Raw genomic sequence first — 14,908 nt, forward strand, 5'->3', positions numbered from 1 at the left:
TAATGTTCATGTGATGGTGTCGTAATACACAAACATGTAAAAAAAATAAAAAATAAAAAAATTACTCTCTAAGACAAGCAAGACAGTAAAAATAAGCAAAATAATCAAAAGGCTTCAGTGTTCTTATATGTGTTCTTTTAGTATTCCATCACAGCAGGGAAGCATATTCGAGTATAGAAAGAGCAATTGTTCAGTATGGGATAGGCAAATAGATTTGATGAGGAGAGCGATAGGGCTTCCTGTGATGACAGTGCAGCGGGCTGCTAGTAGATAGGGGAAGTAGCCAGGAGTGGGCAGGCATTTACAGTCACAAATAAAGTGAAGCAAACAGAAACACGCTCATTAGTCTGGTCGAGAGCTACTAGTCCATGAGAAGATCTGGGAGAGGATCTTTTTTTTGGCTCGACCACCATGGTGAGTGTTCTTTCTGGTTTCATCCCTTAACTGTTATATTGTAATGGCTGGAATGTAACTTTATGACAGTTTTTAGAAATTAGTACAGATAAACTGACTGTATGAAACCAGATTGTGAACTTGTGATGGTGCAGGCGTTTTTTCTGTGCATAAATGTTCTTTTCTAGCACACTACGTTTACCTGACATTGTTTGTCTACTTATTAACTCGTTATGTTACTTTTTACGTAAAATATTTCTGTTGGTTTGTAAGTATTGCATGTAATTTCCATTATCTTATCTTATTATTTGTTTGTTGGACATCAGTAAAAGATAAGACGCAAAAAACTAAACTGCTATGAAATAAAATGTTGCCGCAACTTAAATTTCACAGCAACTTCACATTTTTCTCATTTAAAAAAAGTTCATCTGGGGAATGGTTAGGGGATTGTATCATGTGTTTTTGTGTAAAAAAAGATTGTGTAATGTTTGGCCAGTTTTTGCTTCACCGACACAACTTAGTTCCTCTTCGTCTAAACACACTTGAGTTTCTCTTGAATTCGTCTGCCATCTGGTTTTCTAGCTAGTTGTACCATACCGTCAATTAACCGCTCTTTTAAACCATAGACAAACTGTCACAAATCGGTTTAAATTTATATCTGGCTCTGCCCTTTGTGGTCACAACAACCCATTCTGCTTCAGCTTAATAATACCACATTATCAATGTGAAACTACGGTAGGACACCTGTTTCAGATTGCATCACAGTCACATTGTGGGATCTCCCAAATTCCCTTCTCATGGCCATTAAGCTTTTCCATAACCGTTTGAGAAATACACACACAGACATCCATTGGTTCTTTGTTAACATGTGTTAATACACGCAAGGTCTCATATTCAAAACACACATTACACAAATCATCCATCCAAAGAACAGAACTATGGACTTTTTGTGAGGCTGCTTTGCATGTCGGGAGCCTTTAAAGGTTCAGCTGTCGTTATAGTAACAGCCATAATAAATAAAATGTATTCCGTATTCTTTGTATATCTTTGAAGCTATTAGGACTAATTTTTTAAAGCATAAAAAACGGAATAGTGGAATAGCATTAGAAGACATCTTTCTGCTTATACATTTTAGGTTATTTTTTTCAGACTTACTGTAGCCGTTGTAACAAAATTATGATCCCAAAATTAGAATTCTGAATTCTGTCATCATTTACTCACCCTCAAAGTGTTCCAAACATGTGAATTTCTTTGTTATGTGGAGCATAAAAGAAGATATTTTGATGAATGTCGGTAACCAAACAGTTGTGGGGCACCATTGACTTCCATAATATGGAAAAAAATACTATGGAATTCAATGGTGTCCCACAACTGGTTACAAACATTCATCAAAATATCTTCTTTTATGCTCCACATAACAAAGAAATTCATATGTTTGGAACACCTTGAGGGTGAGTAAATGATGACAGAATTCATTTTTGGGTGAACTATCCATTTAATTTTGCTTCACAATATATCACAATTCAAGATTGCCCCGAGGAAAACGAGTGTACTTTTAAAACCCTATACAAACATACACATATTTTGACATGTATATATTGCATTTACATCTGACTCTGGGTCTTTACTTCATTTGAGCACAGATGATTTTTTTTATGAGAGCCGTTTGATGTCAGTTGCACTAAACCTGAGGCCATGCAGTCTGAGATTACACAGACATGCTCTTGTTGTGTGATCTCATTGCAGTCGATAACAAACGAAACGATCAATTCATGTGGCATCCGCAAACAAACAACGTCTCAAGGTTTTTTGGTGCAAGTGTCCTTGAAGAGTAAATACAGGTGCAGTTCATCACATCAACTATCTACTTGTTCTACTAATGTTAGCAGCCACATTATAATTTAAGCATGAAAAATTACACAGGGTCAGAAATGAACCAGAAATTAAACATTTTAGTTTAATTAAACATCTGGGGCCGTATTCACAAAGCATTTTATCTTACCACTAGGAGTACTCCTAAATCGCACTAAAAGATTTTAGCTAGGAGTTTTCTCTTAAAAGTTATTCACAACGCCTTTCAGAGCTACTCTTAGTAAAGAAAAATGACAACTCCTAAACTAAGAGTGAGTCTTCGTTGCTATGGATGACGTCATTACTCATGCACGAGCTTGACTGAAGTGACCACCTTAATTGGCTGATGATTGTAACGCGGGAATGATTCCAAACACCTCCCCTACGATGATGAGTGACAGGTGACAGGTCTGAGAATGCATGCGCTACACAAGTAGTGCAAAGGACGGAAGATGATGAATAACTGAATAAATAGCCTAAATTAATAAAGAGTAAGGCAAAACAAATAGCCTAGTAGCCTAATGAAACATTGATGCAATATCTTTGCAACATTATTGAATTAATCTGTCACTATATGCCTCTGCCTACGTTTGCAAAGAGAAGAACATTTTAATTTGATTCACAATGAAACGTTACAATTAGTTTACATGCAATGAGTAGCCTAGTTTTGGTTGTTGGTGGTGGCGTTATTGCATCCCTAGTTATGCCTACAATTCAAAATTGTTCCCTCGCGATTGGAAGCTCCTGTAGCGCCGCATACGCATTTCAAAACATCGCAACATGAAATGCCACAAAAAGCGGTTTGTGAATAGGTCTTAGTGAGTTAGGAGTCCTCTCGACTTCTTTTAAGCTGTCCCAGACTTAGGTGCTACTTTTAGGGCTAAAATGCTTCGTGAATTACTCTTAGTGAAAAAAATTAGGAGTCCTAAAGTTACGAGTGACACGCCCATTATTTTTAGGATTTGCTCCTAAATTCGCCAGTTAGGAGCTGCTTTTAGCCTTAAAATTCTTTGTGAATACGGCCCCTGGGCCCGTATCCCTAAAGATTCTGAGAATCCTCTCAGAGAGCTCCTAACTTAACCTAAAAATTCCTTGCCAGGAGTTTTAGCTTAGAAGTGATTCCAGAACATTTTCAGTGAACTCTGAGCAAGGAATGGATGGAAAATCCTATCTTAGTGAGGAGGTGTGGTTGACCCCGTTGCTAGGTATGAGTCATCATTTCAAAAGCCGTGATTGGTTGATCCTACAAGTTTGATGAAAATGAACTTTTGGTGATAATGAGCAAAGGATGTACCCTCAAATCAATAAACATAATTATACACTCTAATCTTATGCAGACTGTAATTGTAAATAATATTTCACATTCAAGAAAATATCTGGAAAATGAATAGTAAGCTGTAGGGGTTATAGCCTAACATTAGAATCTAAAATATGTGAAAACTTAAGCTCATTACACCCTGTTCAAATAATGATTCGTGTCTTATTTGCTCATATTAATATCCTAGCTGGCATATTTTGTACTTTCACTCCCATATGGACCATATTGAAAACAAGATGGCCTATCTCAAGGGGCTGTCCTTAATGAAGTAGAAATTGCAACGTTACAACTCAGTGTGGTCTTAACGAGGGTAACACGGCTCAGCTTTTATCAATGTCTGTGATTGCTGGCTGGTCTATTTATGAAGGCTTGTTAACAAATATCCTACAAACACATTTTGTGCAGCTGCTTAGGGGAACTCCTAAGCCACTAAAAGTCCTCTTCCCTGCTCTTAGCAGATCTCACCTTAGGAGCCCTTTTAAGCGCTAGGAATCTTGAGGAATAGCTTTTATATTAACTGGGATTTTCGTGTCACTTTTAGGGGAAATTCTAAGAAAACGTCATGACTCTGAGAATTTTCTTAGAATTTGGCCGCTAGGAGCCACTTTTTGCACAAAAATTCTTTAGGGATACGGGCCCAGGTCCCCACAAGATAGTATGCTGGTGTTTTTAACAAGCTCAACCAGCAAATTAATCAGAAACACCATAACAATAACAATAAAAATTACACCACCCTGCAATGAACAGACAACAGGATAAATAGAATAGTAAAATTATAAAATAAAAAAAACATTATAGAACATTTAAAAAAAGGATACATAACATTTAAAAATGTACAATGTTAAAATATACAAACAAATCCACTTTCTCACAAAACTACAAACCCTGGAGCTTTCAAAGTTGAATTATTATTAGCCAAGTTGTCAACCTGTTACTATATGAGTTTTCAGGTCAGAGTTCACAAAAACATGAACTTCCCACTGTCCCACTTTCTCATGTCAACGGAGCAAAGTCTAATGTCACCATACCTGTACATTTTGAACAGTTTATCTATTGTTTTACTTTAAAGCCTAATAAATTTGTGTGTGCTATGTCTTTTTACGATAAAATTAGTAAAAATGTTAAAAATGTAAAATGCAAAAAACTGGTTAAGTGTAAGTTACCTTACCATTTACCAAGGACAACCATAAATACGTTTTTTGAACATCATATTATATGTCATTTTACTGTAAAGTATGGTCAAATGTAAAGTTTTAGCAAGTTAAAACTATACTCGATAATTACTGTACAATTTACAGTGAAAACAGTAAAAGGACATTCCCAAGTCTCTTCATGGCATATCACACATGATTATTTTTCTTTAAATAGTTTTGGGTTTAATTTTTGTGATCAGTAATATACATTAGGATGTGTTACATTTTCTGTTATTTAGTTATAGCATTATTTACTTTACAATCATGTGCAGGGGTACAGCTGAGGTTTCGGGTCCCACTGGCTAACTTTTTCGGATCATTATGATTGGAGCACTAATTTCTCCGCAATGGACCATGTTTTATGGACAGACAACTTATGATGAACTCTGATTATTTTTCTGCTGAAAAATATACAGGCATCCTGTAATACCAGAAACATCTTTTTTTTTTTTACCGTAAATTAATCAGGATATTTTTACATAAATACAAAGACATGGCTTAAAGTTTCCATTCAAAGTACTGTATGTGGTTTTAAAAAAATGTCTACATTGCTGTTGTTTGTCAAGAGCGTAGTGATATTGTAATTGGTTGACCAATGTCAGTTCCTGTGTCTAACAGTTTCTCTTTTTCGCTCAGTGAGTCAAACAGCTCAGTGTGTACCTCTGCCTGTCACATTAGAAACTTGTCCAAAGCTTATCAGCTCTTCCTTGTGAGAGGTCTGTCCTGATTCAAATGCTTGTTACCAAGGGTGCGTCACACTCATCGCCCAGAGTCTCTCGTGTACGCCATTGTATCGCTAGACACGTTAAAACAAAAGGCTAGAGCATAACTTTTCTGTGAAAACACAGAGCTGTAGTCCACAGCTTTGAGATTTCCGGGTAAATCAGCTCGATTTCACATTGGGGATACATCACAGACAAATAAATGACGTTTTTTTTCCAGAAAGAGATTTGCATCCAATTGCGCAAGATTTGAATGGCAGGCAACTGACAAACTAGCATTAAAAGCTAATGCTATTTCATGGTTATTTTAGTTTTATTTTACAAAAATGTATACGTGAAAGTAGTGCATTTTACTGTGACCTTTGTGCACCTATCACAAATTAGACATATACTGTTAGGAAAAAAAAACTTTTCTATTCATTCTTTTGTATATAAGTGCTGTAGTAGTGATCGTAGTGACTTCCTGCTAGTTTGGTGTTAGTCCTGCTAGATAAATGCTCTCAGTTCCTGTGTGATCTCAGTAACTCTCAGGTTCAGTGTAGTTGACTACAAACAGCTCTGATGGAAAAATCAACTGTGCTAAATTGTAGCAGAGACCCCAGATCAGAGGTAAAGATGTTTTTATAGATATTTTTAATTTGCATTGTGACTTAAACGTAAAACATCTCTGCTGTTTATGTGTTCTGTACTTAATTTATTAGACAGACTGTTCAGGTGGTTCATTTAAAGTATTGAACATAAATTTTATAAATCTTTTATAGACAGTTCAATATAACAAAAATCAGCTGTTTTAGACTACCCAAGATAAGAAAAAAATACACTTGACATAACCCTAACCCTAATTCAAAAAATGTATATAGAATACACATTTAAGTTGGACAGACATTAAAAGTATGAGTTTTAGTATTTTATATTGCTTTAGTTTAGTTTGTAGTATTTCTTAATAGTATTATTCAAATTGCATGAATTTACGTAATTTACTTTAAATTATACAACAAAAGGTTGGCAAACCTAGGCATGCATGCCAATGAACAATATGAGTAAGATAAAAGGATAAAGAGTTATGATACATGTTTCTTTTACTTACTTTGAGAGGTTTTTAAGAAATATTAAAGCCTGTGTGTCTGTATGCAAAATTAACTCTTAACGTATTCCTTTAACGTAGTCGCGTAGTTTTAGAGACCTATGGGAAGAAAAACCCTGAAAGAGTTTTACTAGGGATTACCGATATATCGGCCACCATATCGTTATCGGCCGATATATGATAATTTTTAAAGGGATACTTCACCTCTGGGAAGATGAATGTGTATTTAAAATAGGTCATTTAAGTAGAAGAAATGTGGAGAAATTTTTGAATTTGGAGCTTTCTAGACTGAGAAAAGCCAGAAAATGTATTTTTGGCTTATGTGGATGAAAGACAACAACTCCCAGAATGCACTTGCTTCGCTGCCTTAGGAGGCCACGCCTACCGGTTAGAGAGCACAGTTGAAAACAACAAGGCTAGCCTAAGTAAGTGATGAGTTTGCCAGGGATTTAGAGACCCAAAATGTCCGGGATTCGGCTTTTGCGTTCTACAGTCGCCATTCATCATGTTTACTGTGGCGAGCAGGACGAGGCTGACGGCCGCGGGAGAACGGCGCGAGGCCGGTGGCGTCATTACTGAGACGCGCCGGGTCTCGCATCTCTCACGGAGGAGCGGAAATTTTCTTAGCAAGGGTAAAACGCACATCAACCGATCACTTGTTTAGCGTTCATGTAAACACTACAGTCAGATTCACCGATCGGAATTAATTCAGTTAGATTGAAACGAGAGGTGTGCATGTAAACAATGAATGGCGACCGCAGAACGCAAAAGCTGAATCCCGGACATTTTTAACAGTCTCGCCCGCCGGACAAGTCCGGGAAAAGGAAGATGGTAACCCCTACTTACTCAGCTTTCTCCTATTATTCAGCTTTCTCCACAGAACAAGAGCCTGCTAGCTTAGCTTCCAAAGAAAGACGGCTGATACTGTGTACATTCTGTGAGTGAGATCCCACCCTGTATGGGCGGGTTGTAAACATGCGGAACAACGCCATCTACTGGCTGTGGTCTTTAGCCTCTGGACAGAAAATCCTCCGATGACGCAAAATGACGATTTTTGCGTCATCGGAGGATTTTTTCCAGACAAAAAATACATAAATCTCTCGTCTCAGGGGGATATGAGGGTGGAAAGCATGGTAATTCGAAAATACTACAGGTTTTCTACTAATACAAAGCTTAATGCTAAATCCTGAAGTAACCCTTTAATGTTATCATTATCGGCCCGATAAGAAAATTTGGTCGATATATTATAACCGATAAATAATGGATTATTTCCTTCAGCTGAGACACTTCAGATGCGTATACTGTTCACCATGATGCTTTCGAATCGCTTGAAATATTATTGGAATCCCTTCAAAAAAGGAAAATACAGTTACAGCAACATGTGCAGCACAAGTCTGTCATATAGGCTACATAAAATAATAATGAGAATATTATAATTGTGTGCTTGGGACATGGCTTTTAATGATGAGACTTTTGTTTTTGTAATCAGGCTCTCAAAAATTATCTAAAAATTTGGATTGAGATTTATCGGCCAATATATCGGTTATCGGCTTTCAAACATAAAGAATAATATGTTATCGTATCGGCCAAAATGTTCATATCGGTGGATCCCTAAGTTTTACCAAACAGCGTCACCCAACTGAACCATGCAATTGAGTTACACGCTGATAACGAAGTGCAGACTAGTGGTCGAACCAAGAAAACTGCAAGATGAAATATAATTTTGGCCTAGTAAAGGGGCCTATCGCTCATCGCTTATGGTGGTACACTTTGCACTGCTTTTTTGTTGTGTTTTGCTCTCAAAACAATACTTTTTACAGAGCTAGCAATGCCATGGGTTTGATTCCCAGGAAATGCATGAACTGAAAAAAATGCTTAATGAAATGCAAGTCACTTTGGATAAAAGTGTCATAAAATGCAAAAATGTTAATGTAATGTAGACTATGATGCATACTAAATCACACACAGAAAAAAGCTTAAACAAACTGACAAGAGCACAAATACAGATGTGTACACTCTGCCTAGGTTTGTCTCTGTTCCTTAAACTTTGACTTTCAATCTATGCTTGCAGGACAACAAGTCAGATGTGAAAGCTATCATGGCTCGTTTCCAAACAGGAGGTGCATCTATGGAGGGGACTCCAGGTGTTCGTCCAAAACCACCTGTCCAGCCCACATTGTCTTCAGGCCCAGCGGTGACTGCTAAGAAGCCTATTCTCGAAACTAGCCTCTCCGGTGGAGCTACTACTACCTCAACTGCCCCCAAACCAAACTTTGTAAAGAGCACAGTCAACACAGCTAGAAGCGCTCCAGACATGCATGATCCTCCGAAGCCAAAAGCTTTCGGGACTAGGTTTGAAAACACACAAGAGAACAACAGAGTCAACTTTAAAATTCCCGTCAAACCGAAACCACCAGACTCGTGCCAGGATTCTGAGACTTCAAAGGCCCCATTCCCAAAGGGCCCACTACAGAAGCATCCTTCAAGCATTATGGCGAATGAATCAAAGGTGTTAAGTCCAAAGCCACTGGCTACTACGGCAAAACCACCCTGGGTCAAAGAAATCCCAAAAGCTGAAGACAATAGCTCTAGCTCTAATCCCACCCTTCCAAAAATGCCATTAGCACCCAAACCGAAAAGCACCATGGCTATGTTGCGCCAGCAGCCGGAGGAAAGTAGCACTATGGAGCCTGTAAGACCTTCCTCAGTATCTCATCAGAAACCATCAAGTTTCCGTAATAAAAATAGCTTCAACAAACCAGAGGAAGTTGTTAAAGAGGGTGCTAAAGCACCAAGTGCTAATGAGTCAGTCTCAAAGCCCGTAGCGCCTCATAAACCCAACTTTCCAAAAAAACCATCCGGGCCTCCTGTACAAACAGTGAACAATGACCCTTCAGCCCCCAAGAAGAAACCTTTAACCAATAGCTATGCCCTGGGCAGTGCCCCTGCCAAACCCAACAGACCTCCCAATGTCAACCTTGAGAAGTTCAAGAAGGGCTCAGAGAATACAACCGACAGTGAGTACTGCCCACCTGGAATAAACTGCACACGCTTTTTGTACAGAAGAATCTGATGTAACAAAACAATAGGCAATATGCACTTCACCAGTTATATCAAAGCCACAACATTTTTTGTATGCAAAGCAGCCACTGCTCATAAGCACCGTAGAGTAGACTTTGGGCCAAAGTGGTTTCCGTGGTTTTACTTGTGACTGCTCTGCTTTCCCCTGAGATGGTTAACAAGCATGCACAATAGAACAAACACCATAAAGTGATAAAAATGAGAAACTATGTAGATGCATATCTTACTCAGTAATTTATGTCCAAATGAGGAACATCACATGACTATATCAAAAGGTTAGATGCTGCTGATTCATGCACTTTGACACAGTGCAACATGCTTGTCTTTGCTCTTTTAATACACTATTACAGCACAGCATGTGAATCAGCATCAGAGGTGCCATCATGAAATGAACATGCAGGTGCACCTTGTATCAGAGAGCAATAACAACATATTGGAAATTCAAGATTTCCTGCATGCGCTGAGCTAACTTCCTCGTTTGAGTTTCTCTTTTCACTTGAGAGCTGAAGTCAGTAAAAAAAAAAAAAGGGAAGCTAATTTAAAATGGGAACATAGTTTTAGAGATCACTTTCATTTCTAACTTGTGATAATGGTGAGATCCTGTGTATGACTAGTGAGATCCTGTGTATGACTAGGTTTAGCTCTTGAGCACCATATGAAAAGATTTTACTATGGTTAAAAACGTTGCTCACTGTAGGGGGTGAGTACATGAGGGTGAGTAAATCATGACAGAATTGACATTTTGGGTAAACTGTTCATTTTAAAAGATAAGAGCTAGTCATAAGGTTAACTTTTTCTTGCAGGTCCTGGACCAAAGAATAAGAATGTAGTTCCCCCTCCTCCACCCGCCTCTCACCCCAGTAGTCAAGCACCTCCACCACTGCCCTCTCAACCCTTACCTCCCAGCCTGCCTCCACGACCCTCAGGACCTTTGTGAGTACCACAGACATGCTATTCTTTGTACTGTGACTTAATTACTCATGTAATGACTATTTCTTCAATGTGAATGTGATGATAATTCACACCCTTATTTTTGTCTGCAGGATTCAAGATGAGAATTATGATGATGTGGAGAGCTTGAGAGAGTCATCTAGGGGTAAGATATATATATATATATATATATATATAAACAGACATATTTTCATTAGAGGCTACTTTCATTTTTAGCTTCTTGTGCTCACAAAGGCTTTTGATCAAAAATACAGTGAAAACGGTCATCTTATTTATACCTATATATACATTTCTTATTATTATCAATGCTAAAAACAGTTATGCTACTTAATATTTTTGTGGAAACCATGATACTTTTTTCAGGATTATTTGATAAACAGAAAGTTCTTAACAGTTTTAAACTGCATTTGAAATAGAAATCTTTTGTAACATTATAAATGGCTTCACTGTCACTTTTGATCAATTTAATGCATCCTTGCTGAATAAAAGTGTTTATATATACCTTAAAAACTACATATAAGTTTTAATATATAAATGACATAAATATAAATACTTACAATACTATATAATGAATGGTACAATACAATATCTTTACAATATCTTTTCACATTTTATCACTACAGGCCAGAAAATGGAGGTAAGAATCTTAACGAAGGCATACAGATACCTGGACGGTACACTAAAAGTTTGTTTGTGCAGTGTCTCATGTCTTACCTTTTTTAGGGAAGTGGAAGTGATGGTGAGATATATGAGGATCTCGATGACAGTCGGTAAGATGTTTTAAGCTCTACTGCTGCCACTGTCTGTAATACACTGCGGTTACCTTAGCCACCTGGAACAGAATGGAATTGTAATATCATCTGTTTTGCTGCTTTGCCATGTTCTGTAGTGTTTACTTGTGTTTTTGGCTAATAAATGGTGTATGGTCTGCTATATCACAGGTCTGCTGCAGAGGCATGTCAGCCTCAAAAGAAGCAAGACAAAGAACCTAAAAATCAGAAAGACCGTGAGAAAAAGGAGAAAGAAGCAATTAAGAAGTTTAAAGTAAGATGGGATTTTTATTTTAAAGCATATATTTAGAATTGAATACCAACCAGTTATTGAGATTTACTTTACTGGATCATGAGGATTATAACGTTTTTTTCCCCTGATTTTCTGATCTGATCTTTCCACAGATAACACCACCCCTGCAGGTTATCCATCAGGTAAAAGCTAAAGCTGACTGCAAGGGTGGGAAACATGACCTCTCTATAAAGAAGGGCGAGTCAATTGATATTATTCGAATCACTGACAACCCAGAGGGTAAATGGCTGGGCCGGAGTGAAGATGGATCATGTAAGAGTTCACTCTATAAAACGTTTGACAGTATGAACTGGTCATTAATCACCCCACATGAGTACTTTGACAAAACATCACTGAGAAAAGACATATGTAGTTATTTCTCTATATTTCAGTCGGCTACGTTAAAACGGAAATGGTTGAGATCGACTTCAGCGTCTTGAAGAATCAAGGCCTGTCTTTTCCTCATAACTTGGAAAATGAGGAGGTGTACGATGACGTGGAATCTATGGACGATCAAGGGTAAGAATCTGTAACACTTAAAAACAAAAGTTCATTCTGCAGAATTCCACCGATTTTCCCTAATAATTCATAATAGGAAGATGTGAAAAAGCTGATTTGATCTGCACCCGGACATTTACTTGACGTCACATTAAACACTTCTCTAGTATCTAGTCCAGAAACAGTCAAGAAACTTGCACTGCAAATACTGCTGTTCTCATTTATGTGAGAATTTATATTTCTTTCATATTTCAGGAAAATGAATGGGCAGCGGGGTAAGTTTTAATATAACCAATCTTTTTTCTGACTAATTGACTGTAAGGTCTAAGTTTAAAACTTGTATTAACTGTAATAATTTAAGTTTGAGGGGTGTTGCTTAAACAAGTCTGCCCTCTGCTGTTTATAGTTGTTTTACCTCCACCGCCAGATGATGATGTGTATGATGATATACCTGATTCCAATCCTAATCCAATCAGGTAAGAGCAAAATATACATATATTTATAATGTAATGTAATATAATATAAGATTTCCATACTTTGTTTATATGTGTGTGCCTGTATTCCCACACTGCATTCCTCTGAAACCATAGCAGTGGAGATTCCAGGCCACTCTTTAAATCGCGCTACTTCTTGGACATGCTCAAAAGTTCGGTTGACCGGAGAAAAAGCCAAGTCCACAATAATGAGTAATTTTTACATTAGTAAGCTGGAATCAGTCAATGTTACTTTTCTACATTTGAAATCCTTACCAATCACAATTGCATATGCAATTGCATCTATTTGCTCTTACAGAGCAAACTGAATAATTTTTCCTTTCACAATCAATCCAATCTGTGCAAAAACGGCAAATAGCACCTTCAAGTTCGTGTCTTCTGAGCCTCCTATTATTTATGCTTTTCTAATCTTTTCTAACCATAACGTTTCTGGATATGGATGATTCACTAATGTTCTATTCCCAAGACTTCAACCTCCCTTGATTTTGCTTTTATCTACAGAAAACAATATAAACTCCAATTTAAGTCTGTTAATTGGCTTCTGCCCATAAAATTATCAAATAGCTTTATACTTCTTTTTCAGCATTCCTCCACCTCCACAATTTACACCTGAAGGAAATAAAGGTAAAAATCATTTTAGTCCTATATAACGCTTTCAAAGTAACTGTGAAACCAACTCTTCAAATGTCTTTACATCACAGACATTTGCCAAGACATATACGATGATGTTGATTCATTCCCTCCCGCTCCATCACCTTGCAGGTAAACAGATGTTACCTTAAGTGCTTTTAATGTTGTAAAACAATATGATGCCATACACAGAATTAAACTCTTAAAACATACTATATATTAGCATATTTAAATGTGTCTGTCTTGATGATAATGATATTTTGCAGCCTTCCTCAAATGAAATCTAAGGCGACCAAAGTTCATGAGGACCCCAAAAAACAAAAGAAGTTTGAGAAAGAAGAAAAGGAATTCAGAAAGAAGTTTAAGGTGCGCATGAGATAACTTTGGGCATACTGTATGACAAAAAGCTAAGTTCACATAAGAGTGCTTTCTTCATTGAATTAATAAGCAAACTATTTGGTATTTACTTTACCAGTACGATGGTGAGATTCAGGTACTTCATCAAGCAACAATTGCCACCAGCAAGAAGGGCAGTGGGAAAGAGCTGGCTGTACAGGCTGGGGAGACTGTGGACGTCATCAGCAAATCTGACCCTGACAAATTCATCTGTAGGAACAAGGAGGGCAAATGTAAGTGACATTAATTGTGACTCCAGATGAGATTAATCTATAAAACAAGCAATGGTAATAATGATGAAACTGTAAAATTGACTTTCAGTTGGGTATGTCTCAGTGAGCAACATCCAACAAGAGTAAGTTACATTTTGTCAAAGTTTTGCAAATGTTTTATCAATGTGTGGACATGCAAAACTAAAATTGTACATTTTGTTTACATAGTGAAGAGGTCTATGATGATATTGGAGATGGTACGTAGCAAATACATGCACATGAACATCACATGAAAATATTAAAATGCAGTTATTCTACTGCAAATGTAATGTCATTTCAGATAAGAATTTAGACAATATCAATTAAAGATCTTCAAAAAACTGTCTTTACAGACTGTATCTATGACAACGACTGAAGATCTCACACCATCATCTTCTCATCTTCTGGTTCAGCTCATTATTTCTGGCCATATTGTCTTCTTGGTTGTTGATGTTAAGTGTATTTATTATATGGACACAATCATTTGGAGTTCACTTCTTCTGTTGGAATAAACAGTCTAGTACCAATCATAGTTACCTTGACTCAGTGAAAATAAACGGCTTCTTGTCCAGATTGGCCACCAAAAATAGAGAGTTCTCCAGAGACTTTCACTTACTTTTTCCTGTCATGAGTTCTAAGACACATTAATAATTCATCGCTGTAATCATGTTGCTGAGTGAAAGGCAGTATTTTGTGGTCTTAATTTTCTCATTTACTTGTGCTTTTTTGTAAATATTACACAGCAAAAGACTGAACTGTTTTCATAACATGCTAATAAATGTATACATTTGCTTCACTTTTAAATTCAACATGTTAATTGCATTGATTTATTTAATACATCTGTTCACATGATTTATGTAGAACAGAAAAACGTGAGCAAAACTCTGCAGGACAATGGCCTCCAAGACCCAGTTGCCCATCCCTGGCCTACATCCATACCTTCGCATTGTTTGGCTCACTGTGTTAATGTTTTACACACTTTAT

General features: G+C 37.2%; 1 protein-coding gene across 5 annotated transcripts; it reads left to right on the forward strand.

Annotated features, from left to right (window-relative positions):
• Positions 1–302: 302 nt before the first annotated feature.
• fyb1b (FYN binding protein 1 b) lies at positions 303–14,730 on the forward strand. Of its 5 annotated transcripts, none has more exons than XM_079898699.1 (19): positions 303–414; positions 8,633–9,578; positions 10,446–10,575; positions 10,686–10,738; positions 11,217–11,230; positions 11,317–11,363; positions 11,535–11,637; positions 11,769–11,928; positions 12,048–12,174; positions 12,409–12,428; positions 12,560–12,629; positions 12,744–12,839; positions 13,231–13,271; positions 13,349–13,409; positions 13,544–13,643; positions 13,753–13,906; positions 13,995–14,028; positions 14,114–14,142; positions 14,278–14,729. In XM_079898699.1, the coding sequence occupies exons 1-19, from the start codon at positions 412–414 to the stop codon at positions 14,298–14,300; spliced, it is 2,211 nt and encodes a 736-aa protein (XP_079754825.1). In that variant the 5' UTR covers positions 303–411; the 3' UTR covers positions 14,301–14,729. The 5 variants fall into 5 exon arrangements, 4 of the variants coding, with proteins under 4 accessions (XP_079754825.1, XP_079754823.1, XP_079754824.1 ...); XM_079898697.1 differs by lacking the exon at positions 303–414 and adding an exon at positions 5,997–6,086 and having other exon boundaries at positions 14,278–14,730; XM_079898698.1 differs by lacking the exon at positions 303–414 and adding an exon at positions 5,997–6,086 and having other exon boundaries at positions 12,747–12,839; positions 14,278–14,730.
• The last annotated feature ends 178 nt before the right edge of the window (positions 14,731–14,908 follow it).

Source organism: Squalius cephalus (assembly GCF_949319135.1).
Source record: "Squalius cephalus genome assembly, chromosome: 17".
NCBI lineage: Eukaryota > Metazoa > Chordata > Actinopteri > Cypriniformes > Leuciscidae > Squalius > Squalius cephalus.

Excerpts from the sequence above, each read along its gene's own strand:
- fyb1b (XM_079898697.1), top strand. The coding sequence starts at position 6,039 with ATGGAAAAATCAACTGTGCTAAATTGTAGCAGAGACCCCAGATCAGAG. Across the intron at positions 11,364-11,534 it reads GAGGATCTCGATGACAGTCG|GTCTGCTGCAGAGGCATGTC; the intron begins GTAAGATGTTTT and ends GCTATATCACAG. Across the intron at positions 12,175-12,408 it reads GAATCTATGGACGATCAAGG|GAAAATGAATGGGCAGCGGG; the intron begins GTAAGAATCTGT and ends TTCATATTTCAG.